The sequence below is a fragment of the Rhinoraja longicauda genome, chromosome 9, assembly GCF_053455715.1.
Source record: "Rhinoraja longicauda isolate Sanriku21f chromosome 9, sRhiLon1.1, whole genome shotgun sequence".
Taxonomy (NCBI): domain Eukaryota; kingdom Metazoa; phylum Chordata; class Chondrichthyes; order Rajiformes; family Arhynchobatidae; genus Rhinoraja; species Rhinoraja longicauda.
In genome coordinates, this window is record NC_135961.1 from 28,717,159 (window position 1) to 28,744,673 (window position 27,515).

At 41.8% G+C, this 27,515-nt stretch overlaps 1 protein-coding gene across 1 annotated transcript; it reads right to left on the reverse strand.

Moving 5' to 3' along the window:
• Positions 1 to 24,832, reverse strand: slc3a1 (solute carrier family 3 member 1). The gene is given in 11 exon segments (XM_078405839.1): positions 1 to 717; positions 1,212 to 1,334; positions 2,709 to 2,891; positions 4,364 to 4,565; positions 9,848 to 9,972; positions 14,820 to 14,939; positions 16,151 to 16,276; positions 16,386 to 16,540; positions 21,381 to 21,560; positions 24,053 to 24,719; positions 24,722 to 24,832. Coding segments are annotated over 11 exon segments (2,433 nt in total). The 3' UTR covers positions 1 to 276.
• Positions 24,833 to 27,515: the final 2,683 nt, after the last annotated feature.

The window sequence follows — 27,515 nt, forward strand, 5'->3', positions numbered from 1 at the left end:
AGGTGCTGAAACGGGGTAGCATTGGTGATATTAGTGTGCTTGGAGTCATACAATAAAGCTAGGTTAGTAAGGGGACGGAGTTTCAAGATGTAGGGTCTGAACTTACACTTTCGGCAGATGAGAAATTTAAACAGAATTGAATATAGCATGCAAAAATGCAGATTATTAGTGGGGGGGTTTTCATAGATCAAAAACAAATAGAGTATTTATTTAACATGTTGTTTCCTGTACCATGAATTGATTAATCTACAGAACATCTGTAAAAAAAATGTAAACTTAACAGTTCTTGTATAGTAAACCAAGTGAAGACAAATAGCATGCTTTCTGTGAAATGTAGCACTTGTCTTTGAATTCCATCATACTGTGCACTGGATTGTGTGTTCTGTATTCCAATACAAGACCTTCTCCAGCACTAGTTACAATGGATGCTGTCTGAACCTTATTTCCCTTTTTATTAGAATCGGTACCAACTCTTATGTTTGCTTCTTTGGGTAGATATGGAACTTTGCTTGCCAGATTAACCATTGAAGTTTTACCAAAGTTTAACACAATCAAGAAGGCAGAATCCAACCCATCCAGTTCTCTCACATATGCAAACACATCTGTATCATTCCAAATGTAACACATCCATCCCCGGTGGATAGGCAATTCATTCTGGCAAAGTGAGCTAAGCTCACGGTATAGGATCAGGCTGGAGTTCTGTTCTTTCATTTCAACCTGTCAAAGGAATTACATAAGAAATATTGCACTGAGGAAGTTTAGATTAGCATAATCAAAGTTCTGCATGAATCACAAGATCGCAAGAACACCAATAATAGCGTAGGCATAGATAGCTGAAAAAAGGAACTGCAGATGCTGGTTTACCAAGGAAAGACACAAAATGCTGGAGTAACTCAGCAGGTCAAGCAGCATTCCTGGAGAACATGGATAGATGACGTTTCAGGTTGGGATCCTTCTTCAAACTGAAGGGTCCCGACCCAAAACATCACCTTTCCATGTTCTCCTTTGGATGTTGCCTGGCCCACTGAGTTACTCCAGCATTTTTTGGCTTTCCTTCCTAAAGTATTGATAATTGGGTGAGGGATCTTTCTTTTTAATTTCTGACTTTATTATATTCAAATCCTTCAACCACCAGGAATAAAGTTCCGTTTTAGTCGTTGTTTTACATGATTGACTTTGGTGTAAATAATATGAAAAGTTGTCTCACTTACTTCCACATTTACCGTCATGTAGTTGGAGTGTATGGGCAGCCATGTTTTATTTGCTGTGCTGAAACCAGCATTGGCACTAGTATCCCACTGCATTGGTGAGCGCTGCGGATCTCGATTTTGTGTCTGCAACAACATATGGATAAACTGTCAGCTATTGTATTATCATGGACTTTTCTATGTAAAATACTTCTAAAGTTTGTTCATATTACTTCATTTCGATTTGTTATTTCTATAGTATGAAAGAAGTAGAACCCAAACAATTCAGAGTACAGGTCCACCACCGATTTTACAGCAACTGATGGTCCTACAATCCTTCAATCCAGACAAAATTATGAGAGCGCACTTGAAATCCCGCTTAGAAGTCCCCCTGTAAATATGTCACCTAGGCTGGGTGAGGCAGCCGATCTCAACCTCATCAGGATTTCCGCGGGTGATCAGCGGATTGAATTTGCCCCCTGCAGCTAGGGCTCTGGAACTTCGGTCCAGCTGGAGCCATTAGATCCATTCCCATTGCTGACTTCTGAGGCCAACTTTGCAGACCAGTATCTCGGCCCTTCAGTGGTCCAGGCAGACATTTCCAGTATCTTTCAACTCCTCAGAGACAGTGACTTCTATTTGGTCTGGCAAAACAGATAATCCAGCAAGGCTCTGGAACCAATGGTGCCGGAAAATCAGTGGTGGACCTGCATGTTAACCCCTAGTTGACATTGTCATCTATTTATGAACTGTAGTTTCATGCTTTTTGGCAGGTTGGATGCAAATTATGGATTTATATTTTAGTTTCTTTTGAAATATAAAAACAGTATTGATGTTTCCTCTGTCTTGCAAATTGAGGAATTTATCAAAGAAATTAGGTATCTATCTGTTAGTAAGTGCACCCTTGCCACACATTTGAAGGTGACACTATGTTAGAGGAATTTTATTCAGGTATTTTATGAGACCAGGCAGTCTGGTTTAGATTAGTTTAGAGATACAGTGCGGAAACGGTTCACACCGACCATTGATCCCCGCATATTAACACTACCCTACACGAAGGACAATTTACATTTATACCAAGCCAATTAACCTACAAATTTGTACGTCTTTGGAATGTGGGAGGAAACCGAAGATCTCGGAGAAAACCCACACAGGTCAGGGGAAAAACGTACAAACTCCATACAGACAGCACCCATAGTCAGAATCGAACCCGGGTCTCTGGCGCTGCAAGGCAGTAGCTCTACCGCTGCGCCTCTGTGCTGCCGTGGCGCTGGCCTGGCATGATCTTAGTGACATTCGATGGACTTAATTGGTCAGTCTTGGACATTCATAAGATGCCTACTACAAATTGAATGAAGACTGCTGGAACCCATGTAGGTCTGTTACATCCAACAAATAGATTAGGGAGTTACATCATACGAGCAATTTGTATTAAATTCAACTCAAACTCCGAAATACAAAAGATCATTGGTCTAACTCCCTAAATGTTTTTTTTTAATTGATATACAGTTTTGTACTTACAGGATCAAATTTCCCAAAAGGATCTTGAATCTCATCTTCAGGTACATGTATATTCTCCATTCCCAATTCTTCCCCATAGTAAGTGACAGGAGTTCCAGGAAGCGTCATCAGAAGCATATTAATAACATCAGTATACAGCACACCAACACGGGACGCAACACGTGAATTGTCATGATTTCCTACCTAAAAGTCAAAAACATTATTTTAAATAACATCAAAGCAAACAACCATACAAAACTTGAACACTGAATAACAATACCTAGGGTATAACAATGACCACACATCTTTGAATGAAACTAAGAAATCCTAAAATTATTCAATTTTCTTCTTGTTATTCAGCCTTCATTTCAACCCTGGAACTAGACCACTATTTTCTTCAAATTGATCATTTTATTTACCAAATAGGCCATCTCATGAGATCAACAAAGTATAGGTCTATTTCAACTATCCTGTTGAAATAGGAGATGTTTTGTGCTGTAGATGCACATTCACCACTAACAGAATCCCATTCCATTCACTTCTCAAGGCGATTTGTACAAGTCAAGTGAGTGAGAAAATACATAGCAGATGCAACATAGTGGGAACTGATGTGAAGATATTCAATTAGGGTGGGAACAACAGAAAAGTGGAGTATCTATTACATGGTGATAGATGGGGAAATGTTGATGTACCTTTGGCTTATGCAAGTGAAACAAGCAGTTAAAGGTGGCAAATAATATACAAGCAATCCCAGTGTTACAGCAGTACGGGTAATGGGAATTTGCCCTTCAAAATTAATAATTCACTACCATAGACCTGGGATATGGAATAAAAATGCATGTGAAATTTATATGAAAAAATAAACTTTTTTTCAACTTGCACTTCACAAATCTACAGGTGACACAGCATTGTGTTACAGAAAATCATGATATCAACCATTATTTAAGAATGCAAACATCCCCTTCGCTGCTCCATCTTAACATGGGGGTTACCTGTATTGGCCTTCATGCAAGAAGGAGCAAGAAAATCTTACAGCAATTATTGTTATTCAAGACCTTGGTGAGATCACATCTGAAGTGTGGACTTTGGTCCTAATCTAGAATCTACTCACCATAAAGGAAGTGCAACAAAGGTTCACAATTCTGTCGTACGAGATGAGATTGGGTCAACTACACCTGTATTCACTAGCATTTCAAAGAATGAGGAAAATTATACATAATTCTGTCTGGCTCAGCAGGCTTTCTTAGGAAGGATATTTTTGTTGCGGAGGGAGGGGTGAGGGGAGGGCGGCGTATGGAATAAGGTAGAACTGAAATTAGGTATAATTGCTTCTCTCAGAAACTTGCACAGGAGGCCGTGAAGGCCAAGTAATTGAATCTATTTAATAAGGAGACACATTTCTAAAGATAAAAGGCATCAAGGGGTATGGTGAAATGGTAGGAATATCATGTCAGAGAGGGTCAGTCATGATCATATTGAATGGTGGGACCAGCTGAATGGCCTGTTCCTGCTCTTATTTTTCTAGGTTTCGGCAAAGAGGCAGCTCCATGTTAAAATAAAGAGATAGATAATGCTTATGGAAACAACCTAGCGAATGAGTTGTTGAAAATAGTAAACCAAAGTATAAAGATCATTGACTATTTGATATATAAAAGTGTTTGAACTTCAAGACGTACCACCCAGTTTGGCCATTTTCCTTCTGGCATGTTGTGCATCCAATAATCTACAATTTTAAAAATTCCATTTCCTGACATGTCTTTATCGAGATCAATCAGGTAGAAGTTAAAGGGAAAATCAGCTTCCTGCTGTAACGGTGTTCCATAGTACATCATGGTCTTATAAAGTTCTCCATTATCATAGGATTCAGTCATAATAAATCTGCAGAGATGACATGGAAAAAAGAAGATTCTATACTCACAAGAAATCAATTCGTATCGTCTTAACCTTGTGACAATAAACTCTTGAGGTATGAATCGGGTCAAGAATTTCCTAAGTTCTTGGAGCAGAATTAGGCCATTTGGCCCATCAAGTCTATTCTGCCTTCAAACAAGGCTGATCTATCTTTCCCTTTCAACCCCATTCTCCTGCCTTCGCCCCATAACCCTTGACATTCTTACTAATCAAGAATCTGTCAATCTCCACCTTAAAAATATCCATCGACTTGACTTCCACAGCCATCTGTGCTAACGAATTCCCCAAATTCACCACCCACTAACTAACAAAATTCCTTCTCATCTCCTTTCTAAAGGTACGTCAGAAAAGTGAGGCTATGGCTCATTTGAGCAAAGGGCTGAATCATGCTCAATCCAAAACGCAGCTCGCATTCACTGCCTGCAGAGAGTCCTGCAGCCACATACTCTTGCCCCATGGGTTCAAGTGTCCACACTTCCAGTGAAGCAAATCAGTCTTCCAAGTAAGAGTCCTGAGCCCGCAGACTCCAGTATCCTGACCCCAGACTGACCCAATGGCCTATCTGCTTTTAGATATCCACGATCAGAGACATAAGCAGCTCAAATGGATTTAACTGATTAAAAAGGAAACCTTGAAAACTTACAAGTGATATATTGAAAAGAAAAACCACTTTCAGAACCAGTGGTAAACACCCCATTCAGAACTGAGTCCAGCAGCAGGGGTAGATCAAACACACTGACATCTGACCTCCAACTTGTTTCTAAGTTTCATAATACAATGCACGGGCACAGACTTCAAGAAGTAACTGACCACAGCAAGTAGCTAGCAGGAGATTCTTCAGGCAAGCAAAGGTTCCTACCTTTAATCTATGATCAACTTTGGTATTAAACGATAACTGCAAGTCCATAAACACACAATTAATGAGCATTCCTGATTGCTTGATCTTGCTTTGATTATGAATTTATAGTATTTCTAAAAGTTACATCTGTAAAGGTAGCTGACATTGCTACGGAAATAAATAAATAAATAATCATGACCCAAATCAATGGCCTGTTGGGTTCTGTAATAGCACACTCTATCTCTGCTCTGGACTTGGGTTTACTATCCCTGGAATGAGTAGGTTAACCTATGATGAGCATTTGTCGGCACTGGGCCTGTACTCACTGGAGTTTAGAAGAATGAGGGGGGACCTCATTGTAACATACAGAATAGTGAAAGGCTTGGATAGAGTGAATGTGGAGAGGATGTTCCCATTAGTGGGAGTGTCTAGGACTAGAGTTCGTAGCCTCAGAATTAAAGGACGGTCTTTTAGGAAGGAGATGAGGAGAAATTTCTGTAGTCAGAGGGTAGTGAATCTGTGGAATTCTTTGCCACAGAAGACTGTGGAGGCCGTCAGTGGATATTTTTAAGACAGAGATAGATAGATTCTTGATTAGAACAGGTGTCAGAGGTTGTCAAGAGTGTTTTATTGTCATGTGTCCCAGATAGAACAATGAAATTCTTACTGGCACAACTGAATATGTAAATATAGTGCACTGTAAACAATATGATAAACGGAGAAAAAAAACGTTCAGTGTGTAGATATACACATACACACAAGTGCACACACACACATATATATATATATGCATATACATATATATATATATATATATACACACATATCTATATATATACATACACACACATACTCAAAAAATAAACAATAGTAGTGCAATAATAATAATAATAGTCTATTGAAGTTTAGATTTAGATTTAGAGATAGAGCGCAGAAACAGGCCCTTCGGCCCACCGGGTCCACGCCGCCCAGCGATCCCGGCACACTAACACTATCCTACACCCACTAGGGACAATTTTTACATTTGCCCAGCCAATTAACCTACAAACCTGTACGTCTTTGGAGTGTGGGAGGAAACCGAAGATCTCGGAGGAAACCCACGCAGGTCACAGGGAGAACGTACAAACTCCGTACAGACAGCACCCGTAGTCAGGATCGAACCTGGGTCTCCGGCGCTGCATTCGCTGTAAGGCAGCAACTCTACCGCTGCGCCACCGTGCCGCCCTTAAGAGCTTATTTGAGGTTGTAGTATTTAACAGCCTGATGGCTGTCGGGAAGAAGCTGTACCTGAACCTGGATGTTACAGTTTTCAGGCTCCTTTACCATTCGGCCCTTCGAGCCAGCACCGCCATTCAATATGATCATGGCTGATCATCCAAAATCAGTACCCCGTTCCATTTTTTCCCCCATATCCCTTGATTCCCTTTGCTCTAAGAGCTAAATCTAATTCTCTCTTGAAAACATTCCATGAATTGGCCTCCACTGCCTTCTGTGGCAGAGAATTCCACAGACTCACAACTCTAGATGGAAACATTTTTCCTCGTCTCAGTCCTAAATGGCCCCACCTCCCTACCAGTCCTTGCCTCCCTGGTGCCAGGATCCAGGATGTCACGGACGGAATGCAGAGCATCCTCAAGAGTGAAGGTGAGCAGCCGGAAGTGGTAGTGCATGTCGGCACAAACGACGTCAGGAAGAAGAGGAAAGATATTCTGCAGCGCGACTTTAGAGAGCTTGGAAGAGGGCTGAAAAGCAGGGCCTCCAGGGTGGTTATCTCCGGTTTGCTTCCAGTTCGTTCTGCTGGTGAGGGCAGGAATAGGGAGATAGTGGATCTGAATGTGTGGCGGAGGAGCTGGTGCAGGGGGCAGGGATTTAGATTCTTAGACCACTGGGATCTGTTTTGGGGTAAGGGTGAATTGTACAAAAGGGACGGGTTGCACCTCAACAGGCGGGGGACCAGCATTCTGGCAGGTAGGTCTGCCACTGCTACACGGGTGGGTTTAAACTAAATAGTGTGGGGGGGGGGGGGGGGGTTCAAATGGGATAGACAAGGATGGAGTTAAAGGGAAAGGGAGTATAGGAAAAATTAAGAAACACCAGAATTAACGGGACAGAAAGCTCACAAAGGAATAGGAGAAAATGGCCAAGTGTAATAGGAATCGATGTGAAAGTTGAGATGACCAAAGGATTAAAAGTACTATATGTGAATGCGAAGTATAAGAAGTAAAGTGGATAAGCTTGAGGCTCAGTTAGAGATTGGTAAGTATGACATTGTGGGGATTATAGAGACGTGGCTGCAGAAGGATCAGGACTGGGAACTGAATATTCAGGGTTATACGTCTTATAGAAAGGAAGTAACTGAAAGTAAGCGTGCAAGTACAGCAGGCAGTGAAGAAAGCTAATGGCATGTTGGCCTTCATAACGAGAGGATTTGAGTACAGGAGCAAAGAGGTCCTTCTGCAGTTGTCTAGGGCCCTGGTGAGACCACATCTGGAGTATTGTGCGCAGTTTTGGTCTCCAAATTTGAGGAAGGACGTCCTTGCTGTTGAGGCAGTGCAGCTTAGCTTCACGAGGTTAATCCCTGGGATGGAGGGACTGTCATGAGGAAAGATTGGAAAGACTGGGCTTGTATTCACTGGAGTTTAGAAGGATGAGAGGGGATCTTATAGAGACGTATAAAATTATAAAAGAACTAGACAAGCTAGATGCAGGAACAATGTTCCCAATGTTGGGGGAGTCCAGTACCAGGGGACACAGTCGAAGAATAAAGGGGAGGCCATTTAAAACTGAGGTGAGAAGAAACTTTTTCACCCTGAGAGTTGTGAATTTGTGGAATTCTCTGCCACAGGAGGCAGTGGAGGCCAATTCACTGGATGAATTTAAAAGAGAGTTAGATAGAGCTCTAGGCGCTAGTGGAATTAAGGGATATGGGGAGAAGGCAGGCACAGGTTACTGATTGTGGATGATCAGCCATGATCACAATGAATGGCGGTGCTGGCTCAAAGGGCCAAATTGCCTCCTGCACCTATTTCCTATCTTTCCATGTTTCTATTACCCCTTATTCTTAAACTGTGACCCCTGGTTCTGGACTCCCCCCAACATCAGGAACATTTTTCCTGCATCTACTCTGTTCAATCCTCTAAGAATTTTATATGTTTCTATAAGATCGCCTCTCATCCTTCTAAATTCCAGCGAATACAAGCCTAGTCGACCCATTGTTTCATCATACGTCAGTCCCGCCATCCCGGGAATCAACCTGGTGAACCTACGCTGCACTCCCTCAATAGCAATAATGTTCTTCCTCAAATTAGGAGACCAAAATTGCACACAATACTCCAGGTGCGGTCTCACCAGGGCCGTATACAACAGCAGTAGGACCTCCTTGCTCCTAAACTCAAATCCTCTCGCAATGAAGACTTTTGTCACTGCCTGCTGTACCTGCATGCTTTACTTTCAGTAACTGATGTACAAGCACACCCAGGTGTCGTTGCACCTCCACTTCTCCTAATCTGACACCATTCAGATAATAATCTGCCTTCCTGTTCTTGCCACCAAAGTGGATAACCTCACATTTATCCACATTATACTGCATTTGCCATGCTTCTGCACACTCTCCCAATCTATCCAAGTCACCCTGCAGCCTCATAGCATCCTCCTCGCAGCTCACACTGCCACCCAGCTTTGTTTCATCCGCAAACTTAGAGATGTTACATTTAATTCCCTCGTCTAAATCGTTAATAAAAATTATAAACAACTGGGGTCCCAGCACCGAGCCTTGCGGCACCCCACTAGTCACTACCTGCCATTCTGAAAAGGACCCGTTAATTCCTACTCTTTGCTTCCTGTGTGCCAACCAGTTCTCTATCCATGTCAATCCCTACCCCCAATACCGTGTGCTCTAATTTTGTACATTCATCTCTTAGTTGGGGCCTTGTCAAAGGCATTTTGAAAGTCCAGATACACCACATCCACTGGCTCTCCCTCAGAGATAGATAGATTCTTGATTACTAGAGGTGCCAGAGGTTATGGGGAGAAGGCAGGAGAATGGGATTAGGAAGGAGAGATAGATCAGCCATGATTGAATGGAGTAGATTTGATGGGCTGAATGGCCTTATTCGACTTCTTTCACTTATGGCCTTATGACAATCAAACCTGACACTCCACGCCAACATTGAAAGAATGTTGCGTGAAAAGGTGCTGTCTTTCCTGTTCTGCTGGCTCCAGCAAGGCCTGGAGATTCCTCCAGTACCGTAGCAAACATTCTCTTTTACTACCACCACTGACCAACCCATTGCTGTCTATTGGCTTTGCTGTCTCACCCACCTAGATGGGAACATTTATTGCATGTGAGCCCATCTTTGAGCACCTCAAGGAGTTTCAGCAAACTAGCATATAGGTCCAAGTCATTCCTTACCTGTATCTGCCTGGTTCTGTACTGAACTCATTCAAAACATGTCGCCAACTGCGGACAATGTCATGTATTCCCACTTGTGTGGTTGTGTAATCATGATATAGCTCATTATATGATGTGATGTTACTCTGGAAATTTAAATTAAAACATTTCATTAATACAATCGTCAGAGCACCATATAAAAGTTATGAATAGTACAGACTGCAGGACATGGAGTTGTGCAGCACGGAAACAGGCCTTTCAGCCAAGCTCATCCATGTTGACCAAGATGCCCCACCTAAACTAGTCCCATTGAGCTGCATTTGCCCCATATCCCTCCAAACCAGACACATTATTTTAACCATCTGTTTTTCATTCCTTGGTTAGGCCAGAATTAAACGCCATCTTGACCCAAAGGACTTTGCAGTGAAGATTTATCTGCACTGCTATAAGATTGGTATTTCCAAAATTTTGATTGAGCAATGACAAAAATGGTGATGTCATTCCAGGGAAGGATAGTGCATGATTGTAAGGGGAATCACTTAACCTTGTCCTTCTGGGAAGTAGAGGTTGCAGGCTTGTAAGCTGACAGCAAAATAATTCCTGGCTAGTTGTTGAAGCTCATTTTACAGATCATACACAGTGCAGCCACACCAGTCTATTGGTAGTTCCTGTTTATTCTGGATGCGGTTGAACATGCTGATTATTTTTGGGAATGCATTCATCTTGGCAACTGGAGAGAATTCCATCACATTCTTGCCAGCAGGCCAACTAATTCCGGATACAAGCCTTCAACACAACAGCTGGTCCCATAGTCTTTGTTGGATCTAAACGAACAAACATTATTGATGTAATGTGCAAAATTGAATCAGCTGAGGTGCTTCTTTTGGATCATGGAAACAGTAAAATCAGAGAAAATTAATGACTCAGACGAAGGCCATTCGGCCCATTGCATCTGTGCCATTGAAAAAGAGACCTAAACTCATCCCATCTTTCAGTACAGTCCATAATGCAGCAGGTCACATTTGCTCACATATATAGCACATAGAACACTACATCACAGGACAGGCCTTGTGGCCCATAATATCTGCGGCAAACATAATGTCAAGTTCAGCTAATCTCCTTTGCCTACACGTACTCTACATCCATCTGTTCCCTGCATATCCATTGTCTATCTAAAAACCTCTCAAATGCTGTGTGGTGTCTGCTTCCAACAATCCTGGCACCGTTCCAGGTATCCACCGCTTCTTTGTAAATAGCCTTGCTCCACACATGTATGTGTTTTTACTGTTTAAATGTGACCTCTATCTCCATTATCTATTCATGCAGGAATCTAAAGAACCCTGTAGCCCTCTGGGTGAAAACCTCTCTCCTCTAACCCTCCTACCAAACACTTTAAATCTCTCTCTCCTCTTCTAATGCAAATATATTATTTCTCTTTATTCCTTCCAGGTCCCTTCATTTTATAGACCTTAAATATATTTCTCCATTTATTCTCAGTTTAAAAAAAAATAACGCTTGCTTCAATCTTCCCCCATTGCCAAAATGTTTCCCACTGCCATCCTGGCATCTTCCATGTAAATCACATCTCTCCTGCAATGTTCTGTCAGCTGTTCCTTATGCTCGTGGCCTCATTGTGGTATCAACAGGTTTACTTTCTAATTTTTAGCTTCTCAAACTCATCTACATTTATTGAACGTGTCGTTCCTGTGAGTTGTTGGTAGTGAAAGAATGGCAAGATTAGCATGCTTGCAGATGATACAAAAGTGGGTGGTATTGCAGATAGTGAAGATGGATGTCAAAAATTGCAGCAGGATCTTTGATCGGTTGGCCAGGTGGGCTGAGGAATGATTGATGGAATTTAATACAGAGAAATGTGAGGTGTTGCATTTCAAAAATTCTAACATGGGCAGGACTGGTAGGGCTCCGGAGAATGTTGCAGAGCAGAGGGATTTAGAAGTGCAGGTACATTGTTCCTTGAAGGTGGCCTCACAGGTAGATAGGGTGATCAAAAAGGCTTTTAGCACATTGGCCTTCATCAGTCAGAGTATTGAGAGTTGGGTGGTCTTGTTGCAGTTATATAAGACATTGGTGAGGCCGCATTTAGAGTATTGTGTTCAGTTCTGGGCACCATGTTACAGGAAAGATGTTGTCAGGTTGGAAAAGGTACAGAGAAGATTTACGAGGATGTTGCCAGGACGCGAGGGTCTAATTCCATGTAGCGGTGGAGGATGAGGGGTGATCTTATAGAGGTGCATAAAATCATGAGAGAAATAGATTGGGTAGATGCACAGAATCTCTTGCCCAGAGTAGGTGAATCGTGAACCAGAGGTCTTAGGTTTAAGGTGAAGGAGGAAAAATGTTATAGGAATCTAAGGGGTAACATTTTCCACACAAAGGGTGGTGGTATGCAGCAAGCTGCCGGAGAAGGTAGTTGAGGCAGGGACTATTGCACATACATGGAAAGGACAGGTTTGGAGGGATATGGGCCAAATGCACGCAGGTAGGACTAGTGTAGATTGGACATGTTGGTCTGCATGGGCAAGTTGGGCTGAAGGGCCTGTTTCCATGCTTGATGACTCTATGTCAGTAGGCCATGACTTTACTGACAGAGATGGACTATACCTGTTGTTGTTGATGAATCTCACCATCTCTTGGATGTCTAGTTTCTTACAACTAAATATGTCAGAATTCACCCAGAGTGACATCATTATAAAGGTAGGAATTTGTCTATTTTTGAACTGTAAGGTGATTACAAACACTGTTTGAGCCGATCTATCCAGTGAGGCCAAGGTTGACTTTTGAGTTTGTTTTCTCACCAGCAGTCATAAACCTGCCTGTGTTTGATGTGGTGTGAGTCCATTTTAACGGGGAAACTATGTTCCTAAGAGGGGTCTCAAGCTACATGTTAGACACAATGAGGACAGGATATAAATTTACTACTACTATCTAATACTGTATCCGTTGTTCAAGATGTGGACTCTTGTACATTGGCAAGACCAAACGTAGACTGGGAGATCGTTTCGCTGAATACCTTCACTCGGTCTACCAGGACCTACCTGATCTCCCGGTTGCTCAACACTTTTATTCTGCTTCCCATTCCCACACTGACCTTTCTGTCCGAGGCCTCCTCCATTGTCATAGTGAGGCTAAATGCAAATTAGATGAAAAGCATCTCATATTTTGCATCTTACAACCCAGGGGTATGAATCTTGATTTCTCTAACTTCAAGTAACCCCTGCATTCCCTCTCTCTCCATCCCTCCCCCACCCAAGTTACACCAGCATTTTGTTCTCACCTAGCTAGAGCTAACAATTACCTGTTTCCTTTATCATTGTTACTTTTTTCATATCTTTCATTCATTTGTTCTATATCTCTCTACATCATACACATCATACACAAAATGCTGGAGTATATATATATATATATATATATATATATATATACACCGATGAGCCAAACATTAGGACCACCTGCCTAATATGCTGTTGGTCCTCCGTGTGCCGCCAAAACAGCGCCGGCCCGCCGAGGCATGGACTCTACAAGACCCCTGAGGGTGTCCTGTGGTACCTGGCACCAAAACATTAGCAGCAGATCCTTCAAGTCCTGTAAGTTATGAGGTGGAGCCACCGTGGATCGGACTTGTCGATCCAGCACATCCCACAGATGCTCAATCCGATTGAGATCTGGAGAATTTGGAGGCAAGGGCAACACCGTGAACACTTCACCAGCGGTGCTGGCTCGAAGGGCCAAATGGCCTCCTCCTGCAACTATTTTCTATATTTTCTATGTATCATGTGCCAGGGCGCATTATCCTGCTGAAAGAGGCCACTGCCATCAGGGAATACCATTGGCATGAAGGGGTGTACCTGCTCTGCAACAATGTTTAGAATGGTGACACGTGTCAAATTGACGTCCACATGAATGGCCAGACCCAAGGTTTCCCAGCAGAACATTGCCCAGAGCATCACACTCCCTCCACTGGCTTGTCGTCTTCCCACAGTGCATCCTGGTGCCATCACTTCCCCAGGTAAATGGCGCACACATACACGGCCATCCACGTGATCTAAAAGAAAACAGGACTCATCGTACCAGGCGACCTTCTTCCACTGCTCCATGGTCCAGTTCCAATGCTCGCATGCCCAATATAGGCGTCTTTGACAGTGGACAGGGGTCATCATGGGCACTCTGACTGGTCTGCAGCTACGCACCCTCATAAGCAGCAGGGTGTGATGTACTGTGTATTGTGACACATTCCTCCCATGACCACCATTAAAATTTTCTGTGACTTGTACCACAGTAGACCTTCTGTCGGTTCGGACCAGACGGGATAGCCTTCATTGCCCTCGTGCATCGATGAGCCTTGGACGCCCAACACCCTGTCACCGGTTGTGGTTTGTCCCTCCTCGGAACACTGTCGGTAGGTACTCACCACTGCTGACCGGGAGCATCCCACAAGCCTTGCCGTTTCAGAGATGCTCTGACCCAGTCGTCTGGCCATTACAATTTGGCCCTTGTCAAAGTCACTCAGGTCTTTACTCCTGCCCATTTGTCCTGCATCCAACACATCAACTTCAAGAACTGACTGCTCACTTGCTGCCTAATACATTCCACCCTTTGACAGGTGCCATTGTTTGCAAGATAATCAATGTTTTTCACTTCACCTGTCAGTGGTCATAATGTTTTGGCTCTATCGGTGTATATATGTATAAAAATGTTAAATTTAAAGTCTTCATCTGCCATGAAGGATTACTATTTAAGTGACATATCTATTGTACTATCTTTTCCATGTACGCCTTTGTCACCGTATATTACAATATAGTGATCCTCCTTCTTATATGCGATTGCTAACCACCACCATTCTAAAGCATCTTCACAAGTCCCAGGGCAAGCTGGAGTGGTTGCTCTGGAGGGAGGTCTCACATTAATGAACACAGTCTGCACAATGTGTCACCACTCACTTCATATCAGTCTTAAATTGTGTCAGGTAACTCACTGGATTCTGGGTTAAGTTGACTTGAGGTTCATTTCTTAGACTTTCAGCTTCCAATAGATACTTCACTGCATTCACCTGGAAGCCATCAACTCCTTTCTTCAACCAAAATCTTAATACATTCTACAAAATAGCAGAAAAAGTGAAACACTAGTCAGTCACGTATATTTTGAAAAAAATACTAATAAACCTACTTCAGCGCAGGCTAACAACAGTGGCTGGTTTAATGATACAGAAAAAGTCATATCACATTGCATACAACGCTAAATGTACCTCCACATCCACATATACTGTACATAATCTTTACCAAATTAGCTTCGCTCAGTCCACTTAGGCCCACGCGATCTCCTAGTTGCTAAACACTTTAACTCCCCCTCCCATTCCCATACAGACCTTTCTGTCCTGGGCCTCCTTCACTGTCAGAGTGAGGCTTAATGCAAATTGGAGGAACAGCACGTCATATTTCACTTAGGCTGCTTACAACTCAGAGGTATGAATATTGATTTCTTTAACTTCAAGCAATCCTTGCTCTCCCTCTCTCTCCGTCCCTCCTCCACCCTAGTTCTCTGACTAGTTTCACTGCCCTTCTGTTTAATTTTACTGATTGTAAGCCTCCTTGTCACCTTCCCTTCAGCTAACAATGAACCATTCTACATTTCCTTATCTTCGTCTGCTTTGATCTGTCATTTTCACACCTTACCCTTCCATATCACTAGACTCCCCCACCCCTGACTCTGAAGAAGGGTCTCAACCCAAAATGTCAACCATTCCTTCTCTCCAGAGATGCTGCCTCTCCCGTTGAGTTACTCCAGCATTTTGTGTCTACCAAATCATACAATTTGGTATGATTTTATAATTTATAATTTAAATGGACACAGTTGTATATGTAACTGAAATAAATCTTCTCATGTTTTAACTTCCAACTATGATAAATTTAATATATTTTCAGTATGGTGGTTCCAGATTTAAATTCAAAACAACATGTTATTAATACTTCATTTATGTCCGAGTGTTGCCAGAAATTATAGCAGAAAATTGGCAATGCACAAATGTGTGTAGAAATCTTGTATAATTAATTTGTGTCCCATTTTGCTGTTGTCTCTCAGAATATGATCTGAATTACTAGGTTTCAACTATACACTCAGATATTTGGTGAAAAGAAAATTTGATTTTGATATCTGCAGCATCTATTACAAAGTTTAATCCTATTATTTAATTGCTGTGCATTCTAACATACATTTTTTCAATATTAACTTCAATAATGTAGCACCAGTTAACAATAACAAACATGACGATTTAAATCATGGATATAAATGAAACTTATGGGTACTTACTTTCATTTCTTCTTGCACATCAGCATTTCTGTAATTCAAATCAGGTTGTTCCTTCAAGAATTGATGTAAATAACACTGTCCTCGAACGTCATCATATTGCCATGCAGAATATCCAAAGAAGCTAACCTGAAAGACAATATTAAAATACGTGAAAAACACTTGCAATAAAAATAAACTAATTAGAGAGCTAGGAAGCAAAGATATATTAAGTAACAGATGAGTTTGGCATTATTACCCAGTTGTTGGGGCTCGTGATTTTGTTCACTTCAGATTTACAATTCACCCAGATGTAATAGTCAGTGTATTTTCCAGTTCGGTTCCGGCTAAGTTGAAACCAGCGATGTTTATTGCTGGTATGATTTGGAATGAAATCCATGATTAGTTTCAAACCTTTCCAAAAGCAGACAAAAAAAAAGTTAGTAATATTTTCAATTACTGACTGTGCTAAAATATATAATAGAGGAAAAACCAATGTATCACAAAACTAAACTAATTGCCATGCACTCTACTCTTTCATATTGCAATATATCTGAATCAAACATTTGTACAATTATCCCAGAAAAGATGCTCAGTGTGTGAAGGTCCTCGATAAATTTAGGAAAATTGCCCTATAATAACCTACTCCAAAAGCACTTTAAGTGTGTTAAATCACCCTTTATGTTTATATTCCCTCTTTTCTACCACCTATGAAGTCATAAGGTCATAAGTGATAGGAGTAGAATTAGGCCATTCGGCCCAGCAAGTCTACTCCACCATTCAATCATGGCTGATCTATCTCTCCCCCTTAACCCCATTCTCCTGCCTTCTCCCCATAACCCTTGACACCCGTACTAATGAAGAATCTTTCTATCTCTGCCTTAAAAATATCAATTGACTTGGCCTCCACAGCCTCCTGTGGCAAAGAATTCCACACCCTTTGACTAAAGAAATTCCTCCTCATCTCCTTCCTAAAGGTACGTCCTTTAACTCTTTGACTGGTGTTAGACTCTCCAACTAGTGGAAACATCCTCTCCACATCCACTCTATCCAAGCCTTTCACTATTCGGTAAGTTTCAATGAGGTCCCCCTCATCCTAAACTCCAGCGAGTACTCCATACTTGTATTTGCCTTTGATACTATTGGCTCTCATCTTCCTTAGGAGCCTTATGTGTGGCACCTTATCAAAGGTTTTCTGAAAATCTAGGTAAACAACATCCATTGACTCCCGTTTGTCTGTCCTGCTATTTACTTCAAAGAATTCCAGCAGATTTGTCAGGCAAGATTTCCCTTTCACAAAACCATGCTGACTTCGGCTTATTTTAACCTGAACTTCTGTAACCTCATCCTTTATAATGGACTCTAAAATCTTACCCAACACTGAAATCAGACTAACCGGCCTATAGTTTCCACTATTCTGCTTTGCTCCCTTCTTGTACAGTAGGTTAATATTAGCAATTTTCCAATCGTCTGGGACCACTCCTGACTCTAGTGATTCCTGAAATATCACTGTCAATGCCTCCACAATCTCGAAAGCCACTTCTTTCAGAACCCTAGGGTGCAGTCCATCCGGTCCAGGTGACTTATCCACCTATAGTCTATACAGCTTCCCAAGCACTTTCTCCTTAGCAATAGCCACTCCGCTAACCTCCACCCCCTGACTCTCTAGAATTTCAGGCACGTGGCTGGTGTCTTACACTGTGAAGACTGATATTCAATTCCTCTGCCAGTTCCTTGTTCCCCATTATCACTTCGCCTGCATAATTTCCAGCAGTCCAACGTGAACTCTTGCCTCTTTTTATATATCTGAAGAAACTCTTGCTACCCCATTTTATATTATTGGCTAGCTTACCTTTATATTTCATCTATTCTCCCCGTATTGCCTTTTTAGTTACCTTCTGTTGTACTTTAAAAGCTTCCCAATCCTCTGGCTTCCCATTAATCTTTGCAATGTCATATACTGTCCTTGACTTCCCTTGCCAGCCATAGTCGCCTCATTAAGATAATTAGGGGATTGGACACATTAGAGGCAGGAAACATGTTCCCAATGTTGGGGGAGTCCAGAACAAGGTGCCACAGTTTAAGAATAAGGGGTAGGCCATTTTGAACGGAGATGAGGAAGAACTTTTTCAGTCAGAGAGTGGTGAAGGTGTGGAATTCTCTGCCTCAGAAGGCAGTGGAGGCCAGTTAGTTGGATGCTTTCAAGAGAGAGCTGGATAGAGCTCTTAAGGATAGCGGAGTGAGGGGGTATGGGGAGAAGGCAGGAACGGGGTACTGATTGAGAGTGATCAGCCATGATCGCATTGAATGGCGGTGCTGGCTCGAAGGGCTGAATGGCCTACTCCTGCACCTATTGTCTATTGTCTATTGTCTATTCTCCCTCTAGAATCTTTCTGACTATTTGGAATGAAAAGATCCTGCATCTTTTGAATTATTCCCAGAAATTCCTGCCACTGCTGTTCCAGTCATTCCTGCGAGGGTCCCTTTCTGGTCAACTTTAGCCAGCTCCTCCCTCATGCCTCTGGAGCCCCTTTGCTCAGCTGTAATACCGACACATCCGATTTCACCTTCTCACTCTCAAATAGCAGGTTAAATCTTATCATATTGTGGTCACTACCTCCTAGTGATTCCTTTACCTTGAGTTCCCTTTTTAAATCCGGTTCATTACACAACACTAAATCCAGAATTGCCTTTTCCCTGGTAGGCTCCACTACAAGCTGCTCTAAGAAACCATCTCGGAGGCTCTCTACAATTCCCTTTCTTGGGGTTCAGTACCAACCTGACTTTCCCAGTCTGCCTGCATATTGAAATCTCCCATGACCACCGTAATATTGCCTTTTTTCCATGTCGATTGTATCTCCTCATGTAACTTGTACCCTATATCCTGGCGACACATAATATTAAAGATTGTAAATATGCTTTTGATGCCTATCTGCAAGGCAGAAACGTACCAAAATAATCTTTATAACAATTGTGCATTATCCTCAGCTACCATGCATAAATGATCTGCCATGTACTTCAAATATTCTTTAAAGAAAACATTTTAATGGAGAATTATGAATTATCCCTGTTCTGACAGTCTTTGACCTGAAACATTAACTTTGCTGTAGTTTCCACAGCATGAGCTGCTTGGTATTTCCAACATTTTGTGTTTATTTCAGACTTCTAACCTCTTGAATTTCTTTTTTCATTGGTTGTATATTCATTGAGTGGTTTGAATTAAAAAGAACATAAAAATTTGAGTAATAGAAGTGTTCTCAGGTCGTTTTTCAAAGCATTTCAATAAAGGGTAAAAATTACCGTTGTTTTAATTGATGATAAAAAAAGAATGGTGTATTCATGTAACTTCGTACATTTGTTTTTAAATGCATAACATGCATGTATCATGGACTTTCATACCATACAATAAGGTTGAGTATCGAAGCAAAGAGGACCTTCTGTAGTTGTACAGGGCCCTGAGTAGGTTCACTAGGTTAATTCCCGGAATGGCAGGACGTTCGAATGTTGAAAGACTGGAGTGACTAGGCTTGTATACACTGGAATTTAGAAGGATGAGAGGGGATCTTATTGAAACATATAAGATTGTTGAGGGATTGGACACACTAGAGGCAGGAAACATGTTCCCAATGTTGGGGGAGTCCAGACCCAGGGACCACAGTTTAAGAATAAGAGGTAGGCCATTTAGAATAGAGATGAAAAACTTTTTCAGTCAGAGAGTTGTAAATCTGTGGAATTCTCTGCCTCAGAAGGCAGTGGAGGCCAATTCTCTGGATGCTCTCATGAGAGAGTTAGATAGAGCTCTTAATGATAGTGGAGTCAGGGGGTATGGGGAGAGGGCAGGAACATTGTGAATGATCAGCCATGATCACATTGAATGGCAGTGCTGGCTCGAAGGGCCGAATGGCCTACACCTGCACCTATTGTCTATTGTATCCAAAATGATAATTATGACATATGAACATCCAATTTCAATCACATCCTACAGGGTAGGAAATTGGACATCCCAAAGCAATCTAGCCAAAATGCAGATCCAGATCAACGGAAGTAACTGCCTCTGAAATTAGCCAGGAAGCCACTCACTTTAGGGGGCTGGAACAATTAGGAATGATCAATAAAACTGGTCTGGAGCCAATGGTTGCTGTTCCTCGAACTCAGGAGATCTCCTGCAGAAAATTAACTTCACCATCACTGAAGTCAAAGGGTTGGTTGGCAGCCAGTTGCAATGTGCAAAATCTCTGCGCTCCATGCCCCTGGTCTTTACAAGATGAACAGTTGACCAACTTCCAGCAGCTTCATTCGCTCTTGGCAACATACTAGCCAAGTGTTGCACACAATTAGTTTATTTATATAACCGATGCAGCTGACTGATCCAGCAGAGCTGAATTAAATTCAAAGCCACCCCCAGAGTCCCATTGTTAAAAATGCCGAGCTGTGTAATGTTTTCAGCAACCCAGCAATGGACCACCATGATGATGTGCCAGATAGATCAGTCCAGTCCTGAACCTTAATGTCCCAAATACTGATGTCAGGTTATATTTGACAGAATGCTTCTAAAAAATAACAGAGCTTGTGGCAGATTTCACGTTCAAGGACAGGATTTTGCACTAAGATTTGAACTGAAGCTTGGAGCGGTTGCTGCACAGTCTAAGAGGAAAACCAGAGTCTACAACCCTCTTGTCACTGGACATTGAGGGGCTGAGCCTGGTGTTACAACCTCAAAAACTTTTCGCTAATGGAATATTTAGGAAAGAAAAACTGCTGCCGTGTTGACATTTTGTAAATATGAATAACAACAAAGAAAGGTCCCATGTAGTATAATTGTAAATTTATGAATAAAGCATATTTGGGGTGGGGGGGGGGGGGGGGGGGGGGGGGGGAGGAGGGAGAGGATTAAGAGTGAGTAATAACATTGGCATTGCAAGTGTAGGAAAATAACTGCAGATGCTGGTAAAATCGAAGGTATTTATTCACAAAATGCTGGAGTAACTCAGCAGGTCAGGCAGCATCTCAGGAGAGAAGGAATGGGTGACGCTTTGGGTCGAGACCCGAAACGTCAGTCTGAAGAAGGGTCTCGATCCAAAACGTCACCCATTCCTTCTCTCCTGAGATGCTGCCTGACCTGCTGAATTGGCATTGCAAGCATTGCTGTTGTTGTTTGCTGTTTTCGACTGGAATCTCTCAATCTTGGTAGCAGGGACTGCAATATAAATGGCAGCCAATAAGAAAGCATGAATTTTCTTTTATCAATTCTCACCTTTGTCATGTACAGTACTTAGGAGGCTATCAAACTCTTCCATTGTTCCAAATATTGGATCAATATCTTCAAAATCTTCTACATCATAGCCAAAATCTTTCATTGGAGACTTATACACTGGACTTATCCAAATAGTTTTGATGTTTAATTCCACAAAATAATCCAGCTTTTCTTTAATTCCTATTAACAGCAGGAAAAATCATTTCAATGTAGCATTTTTAATTAATGTAGATTCTGGATAGAAATTACAAAATTAATAAGATAGCAGAAATTTGTATTCATGCACAACTGAATCCCGGGTGAAATGGTTCTAATACCTTGTTGCTGTTGCCCTGGAAGAACTGTGCATTTAGTTGCATGATGCACTACCCACTCCAGCTTTGTAACCCTCCAACATATGAGTAGATCCAATCTGGCCTTTTTCAGCATATCTGAATTTAACTGTACCACCACTGGCAATTATAACTTCCATCCCCACTATCCCCCATCTCTATTTTAAAAGCATTATATAATGGGAAGTTTATTTTGTTATTGTTACAGGGAGAGTCCTTTGGTTGTGGAAATAATCTCCATAGTTGATAAAAAAAACTAAGCTGGTCAGCGATAGAGCTGCTGCCTTACATCCCCAGAGACCCGGGTTCGATCCTGACTATGGGTGCTGTCTGTACGGAACTTGTACGTTCTCCCCGTAACTGTGTGGGTTTTCCCTGGGTGCTCCAGTTTCCTCCCTTACTCCAAAGACATACAGATTTGTAAGTTAATTTGGCTGGTAAAAATTGTAAATTGTCCCTAGTGTGTAGAATAGTGCTAGTCTATGGGAATTGTTGGTCGGTGAGGACTCAGTAGGCCACAGGGCCTATTTCCGCACTATATTTCTAATCTAAACCAAAAACAAAATTCAGCAGGTGAGACAGTAAATCTGGAGAGAAACAATCACTGTTTGTTCAGTGAACCAAAACAAAATTAATTGGAAAAAAAACACATTGTTAAGGTGTAAAACTTTTCATTAGATCTCAGGAGATGGCACAAGCTGCTGAAACAAATAATCGACGGAAAAGGTTACCAGCAGCAAAAGCAGGACGATGTTTTTTCCCCATGATTTTCAACAGATTTATGGTTTATGAGATGTGAGGGCTGAAAATTCAATACACCGAGAAATTAACAATGTAAGTACCTTTCTTTGGCACTGATAATAATTTATGCAAAGTTAATCATTTAGTAAACCCTATAACATTTTAATTATCAAGATGAACTTTGCACTGCAATGTATTTGACTGGAATTTTATACACACACCTAGTTTTTTTTTTCAGGATGTGTTTTCAGAGTAGACAAATCATCAAGATACTCTACAGGTAAAACCTGAAGGTGCTACTAATGGCTATGCCACTAAGACATATGACATTTATATGCTAAAACTCTCGTTTGTTTGTTTGTTTGTTCCTGAACTACAGCCAAAACGGTATACGATAGCGCAACAATTTTAGGCCCACCTTACTCAACATCGTCCCTTTGATGCGAATGGAAGAAGTTTCATTGAAATCGGTGTTATATTTTTTAAGTTATTTACATTTTAAAGTTTAAATCTATCTCCTAGGGAGGGAGTGGGGAGGGAGGGATGGGGATGGGGTGGAGGGGGAGGGAGGGAGGATAGGTGGGGTTGAGAGGGATGGAGTGGGGGGAGGGGAAGTAGGGAGGAGGAGGGGAGGGGGGGAGGGGGTGGAGGGAGGGGGTGGAGGGAGGGAGGAGGGGGGGAGCAGGGAAGGGGGAGAGGGGGAGGGTAGTGGGGGAAGGGGAGGGAGGGTAGGGGGCAGGGGGGAGGGGGGGAGGAGAGGCTGCTGCACCTATGCAGGAGAGGTTTGGGCCCAACTTGGTCTTGGTCTTTAGCACTTGGTCTCGTTCTAAATTAAATTTGTGCCATAAGTGAGAGTTTTGGGGGGTGGGGGCGGAAAGGGCTGAGGTGGTATTCAAATGTTAAAGCCTGGCTTTGATTGATATTGATGGATTGCGAGTGGTGGAACACCTTACAAAGAGCAGTGAAAGAGGATAGTGATGAAGATGAAGATATAGATGGCAAACAATGGCATTCCACCTGGGTATAATGGTCTTGATTCTACATTAGGTGATTAGAATTGCAGCACTGCATCAACTCTCTTGGTCTTAATATCTTTCTTAACTTTGATTGCTTCTCATCCTCTGCCATTTAAATGCATATTTCAATGGCATCCTAGATCATTGTCAAAGGGGTCTTTTTTTTCTCCAGCTCATCTTTCAAGGTTTCTAAACAAATACTAGGCAATCACAACACTACTCTCACCAATGTTTTGTCAAAGTCTCTGGAATGAATTCCAACATTATCTATTGCCACAACAATAGCCAATTTGAACTGATATTAGCCGCCCATAACATGCACTGAGGTAATAAGCAGAGGATGGATGTCATGTTAAAATGTATTGTACAAGGCTTTTGTACACATCCAACTTTCAATGTGGTAAGTACTGGAATATTAGTGTAAGGATCTAAAGATCTATATTCCAGTATTTATCACTTCTTAACATATTTTTTTGTTTAAAGGAGACTGCAGGCTCCAAATCAACTTCTTAGATTTGACAACTATTTTGCAATATAAATGCAAACTACATTTATGTTATACACTAGAATTATTGCAACTTACCATTTAAGTCTCCAACACCATTCCCATCAGAGTCTTTGAAGGATCGAGGGTAAATTTGGTAGATTGGACTGGCTTGCCACCAATCCAGACATTTAGGAGATATTGCAATAATGCTGATAGTAGAGGCTACCAGAACTAGTGTGGCTGCAATAATGAGCCAGAAAAGAATTTCTCTCGGCAGCCTGTAACACATTTGGCTTGAATAATGGAGCAAGACCTCCTTGGGCATTCCGGCATAGGGTCCTGAAAATTGATTAATTTTGTCACAATTTACCGCATAATTTCTCTCCTCAGTTTGCTCAATAACATCAATGGATTCCCTCAAATTGCTGGGGCTTCTTTTCTGGTCTTCATCTTCTTCAAAGGCTTGACTAATATTACCTTTCCCATCTATTTTGATCAGATCTGTCTGATCCATCTCCGGAGACACCTTAAGAGCCATTTTGTGTTTACACTTGTTAGGCTCCGTCGCTGTGACTTTGAACAGAGTGCTGAAAAGATTGTATTTTATAAGAATGTTTTGTACCTTGAACTTTAGATCCTTATCAGGTGAAATAAGTATGCAAATAGAACAGAAATCATTAACTATGTGAAAGAATGGTTCTATCAATTTACTGGATGACATAGTTTTATGGCTCTTGAGATATTGGCATAGCTGGTGCAATATTGAGTCATAGAGCACAAAATGAGGTCTTTCAACCCACTATGTTCATGGCACTTCAAGCATTCATCTAAATTCTTTCTACATGTTGTGTTCCACCAGGACCTCAGGCATTGCATTTCAGATCCACTGGTTGAATTTGTAGAAAATCTACGCTAAATCTCAGTGTGGAAGAAGGAACTGCAGATGCCGGTTTACACTGAAGAAAGATATAAAGTGCTGGAGCAACTCAGTGGGTCAGGCAGCATCTCTGGAATAAAGGAATAGATGACGTTTCGGGTCAGAACCTTTCTTCAGGGCTGAAGACGTGAAATGTCACCGATACCTTTTCCCTAGAGATGCTGTTCAACCCGCTAAGTTACTGCTGCACTTTGTGTCTATCTACTCTAAATCTCATATCTCTTATCTTCAAGCAATATTCCCTGGTTATAGATATCTCCACAACAGAAATAGCTTTCTCACTACCCTATAATGCTACTCATTATTTCAACCAAATCTCCCTCTCAGCGTTCTCCACTCAAGGAAAACAAACCCAATCTATTCACTCTCATTTCTGAAATGCTCCATCTCAGAGTTCATCCTAATAAATATTCTCTGCACCCTCTCCAATCCAATTACATACTTCCTATTGTGTGGCAACCAGAACTGCACACAGTAATTCAACTGAAGCCTAACTAATAATTTATCGAGCTGTACAATGATTTCCTTGTTTTTATATTCGAAGTTTAAAAAAGTGACTTACCTATAAAACAGGTCAGAATCTTGGTTTCTGTAACCCAATTAAGAAAAGAAAGAGGGCGATATACAAGTATGGCACAATGAATCGACAATGCCAAGGGTTTCTCAATGGTCTAAGAATATTCCACCAGCATATGACACATACCATTATGGAGGTGAATGTACCCTACATGGAAAAGAGTTCTTACTGTTACCGATGACCTAATCTTTGCTTTTGCAATACCGTTAAGCCATCATAATTGTTTGTGGCCCTTAAGAGAACAGATGAAAAACGACTCCAATGTAAACTCAGACTGGGTAAGAATTTGTGACTTTTTTTAATATACTGGAGCTCGAGGTGAGTAACCATTAGGAAAGAGGCAGGCCAACTTAAACTTACCTGACCTGAAGATATCGCAGCAACTCGGGCAGATAGTGAACCTCGTGAGATAAAAGAGACACAAAATGCTGGAGTAACTCAGCGGGACAAGCAGCATCTCTGGAGAGAAGAAATTGGGATGTTTGGGTCGAGCCCCTTCTTCAGATGAAAGAAACTGCAGATGCTGAAATCTGGAACCATAAATAACGAGCTGCTCGAGGAACAGCATGTCAGACAATATCCTTTTATCTGTAGAGACAAAGGATTGGTCAACATTTTGGGTCAAGAACCAGCATCAGACTGAAGAGGGGAAATAGCCAGTGTAAAAATGTGAGGGGCGAGGCAAGAGCTAGGAAGTGATAGGTGGAATCAGATGAGGTGGGGTTGATGGGTAGATGCAGCCAAATAGGGAGACATCATGACAGATGCTGTCTGGAGACAACAAAGGGTTTAAGATTATTACATCTGAAAATTCAGGAAGAGGATGAGGAATAAGGTAAGGAAGGAATGGGAATAGTATGGAATGGGACCCAGTGGATTGAATTTATGTGCAGATGGAATCAGAAGTGTAATAGGGGCCAGCAGGGTGGGTGGGTGGGTTTGGAAAAAAGGTGTGTTCACTTCAGGGCAGTTCAGAAGGAACTGAGGGGTTGTGGCTTACCTGAAATTGGAGAATTTAATGTTTATGGTTTTTTGTTGTATACTACCCAGGTGCTGATGTCTAGTTTGCATTTAGCCATAACATGGCTGTGGAGGAAGCCAAGGGCAGGTCGATGTGGGAATGGAGACGAGAACTTACTACCAGGATCTTATGATGGCCAAGGTGTAAGGAGAAAAGGTGCTCAGCAAAGTAGCCGCCTAGTCTGCATGTTCTCATACAGAAGAGGCCATATTGAGAGTACCAAACGCAATAGACGATATTGGAGGAGGGGCTTATGAATCACTAGGAAGTGCTGCAGTTCTTCCTGGTTGGAGGTGAGGGAGATGGTGGTGAGACAGATGCCTCTAGTTGCAGGGAAAAGTGCTGAGGGATGGAGAGAGATGGTTGGGGTGGGATGCACAAACCAGGAAGGCTTCCAGAGAATGGTCCCTGTTGAAAGAAGAAAATGGTGGAGAGCAGAAGATGTAACTCGTGGCAGAATTCTGTTGTGGTTGATGGAATTGACAAAGAATTATGTGCTAATTGCAAAGGCTGCGAGGGCAAAAGGTAAGGTATCCAATGTAACTTTACCTCTGCTATGGTGGAGGCTGGGTGAGGGCAGAAGTGCAAGAAATTGTGGAGATGCAGATGAGGGCTCCATCAACCATAGTAGTGAGTTCCTGAAAACGGGCAATATTTTAGATGTACTGTAGTGGAAAGACTGATCTCGAGAACATATGTGATGGAGGCAGAGAAACCGAGAGAAAAGGAGGGTGTTCTTATAATAACAGGGTAGGTGGAGTTGTAGCCAAGGAAGTTGTGGGAGTCAGTGGGTTTATATTAAATGTCAGTGGATAGTCTTTCTCCTTAGATGGAGACAGGGCAGATCAAGTGTTTTATTATCATATGAACAATGAAATTCTTACAAGCAGCAGCACAACAGAATATGTAAACATTGTACACTGTAAACAATATAACAAATGAGAAAAAAATGTTCGGTGTGTGTGTATATATACACATACTCACACATACACACAAAGTTGGGAACAATGCCAGTCCATCACGA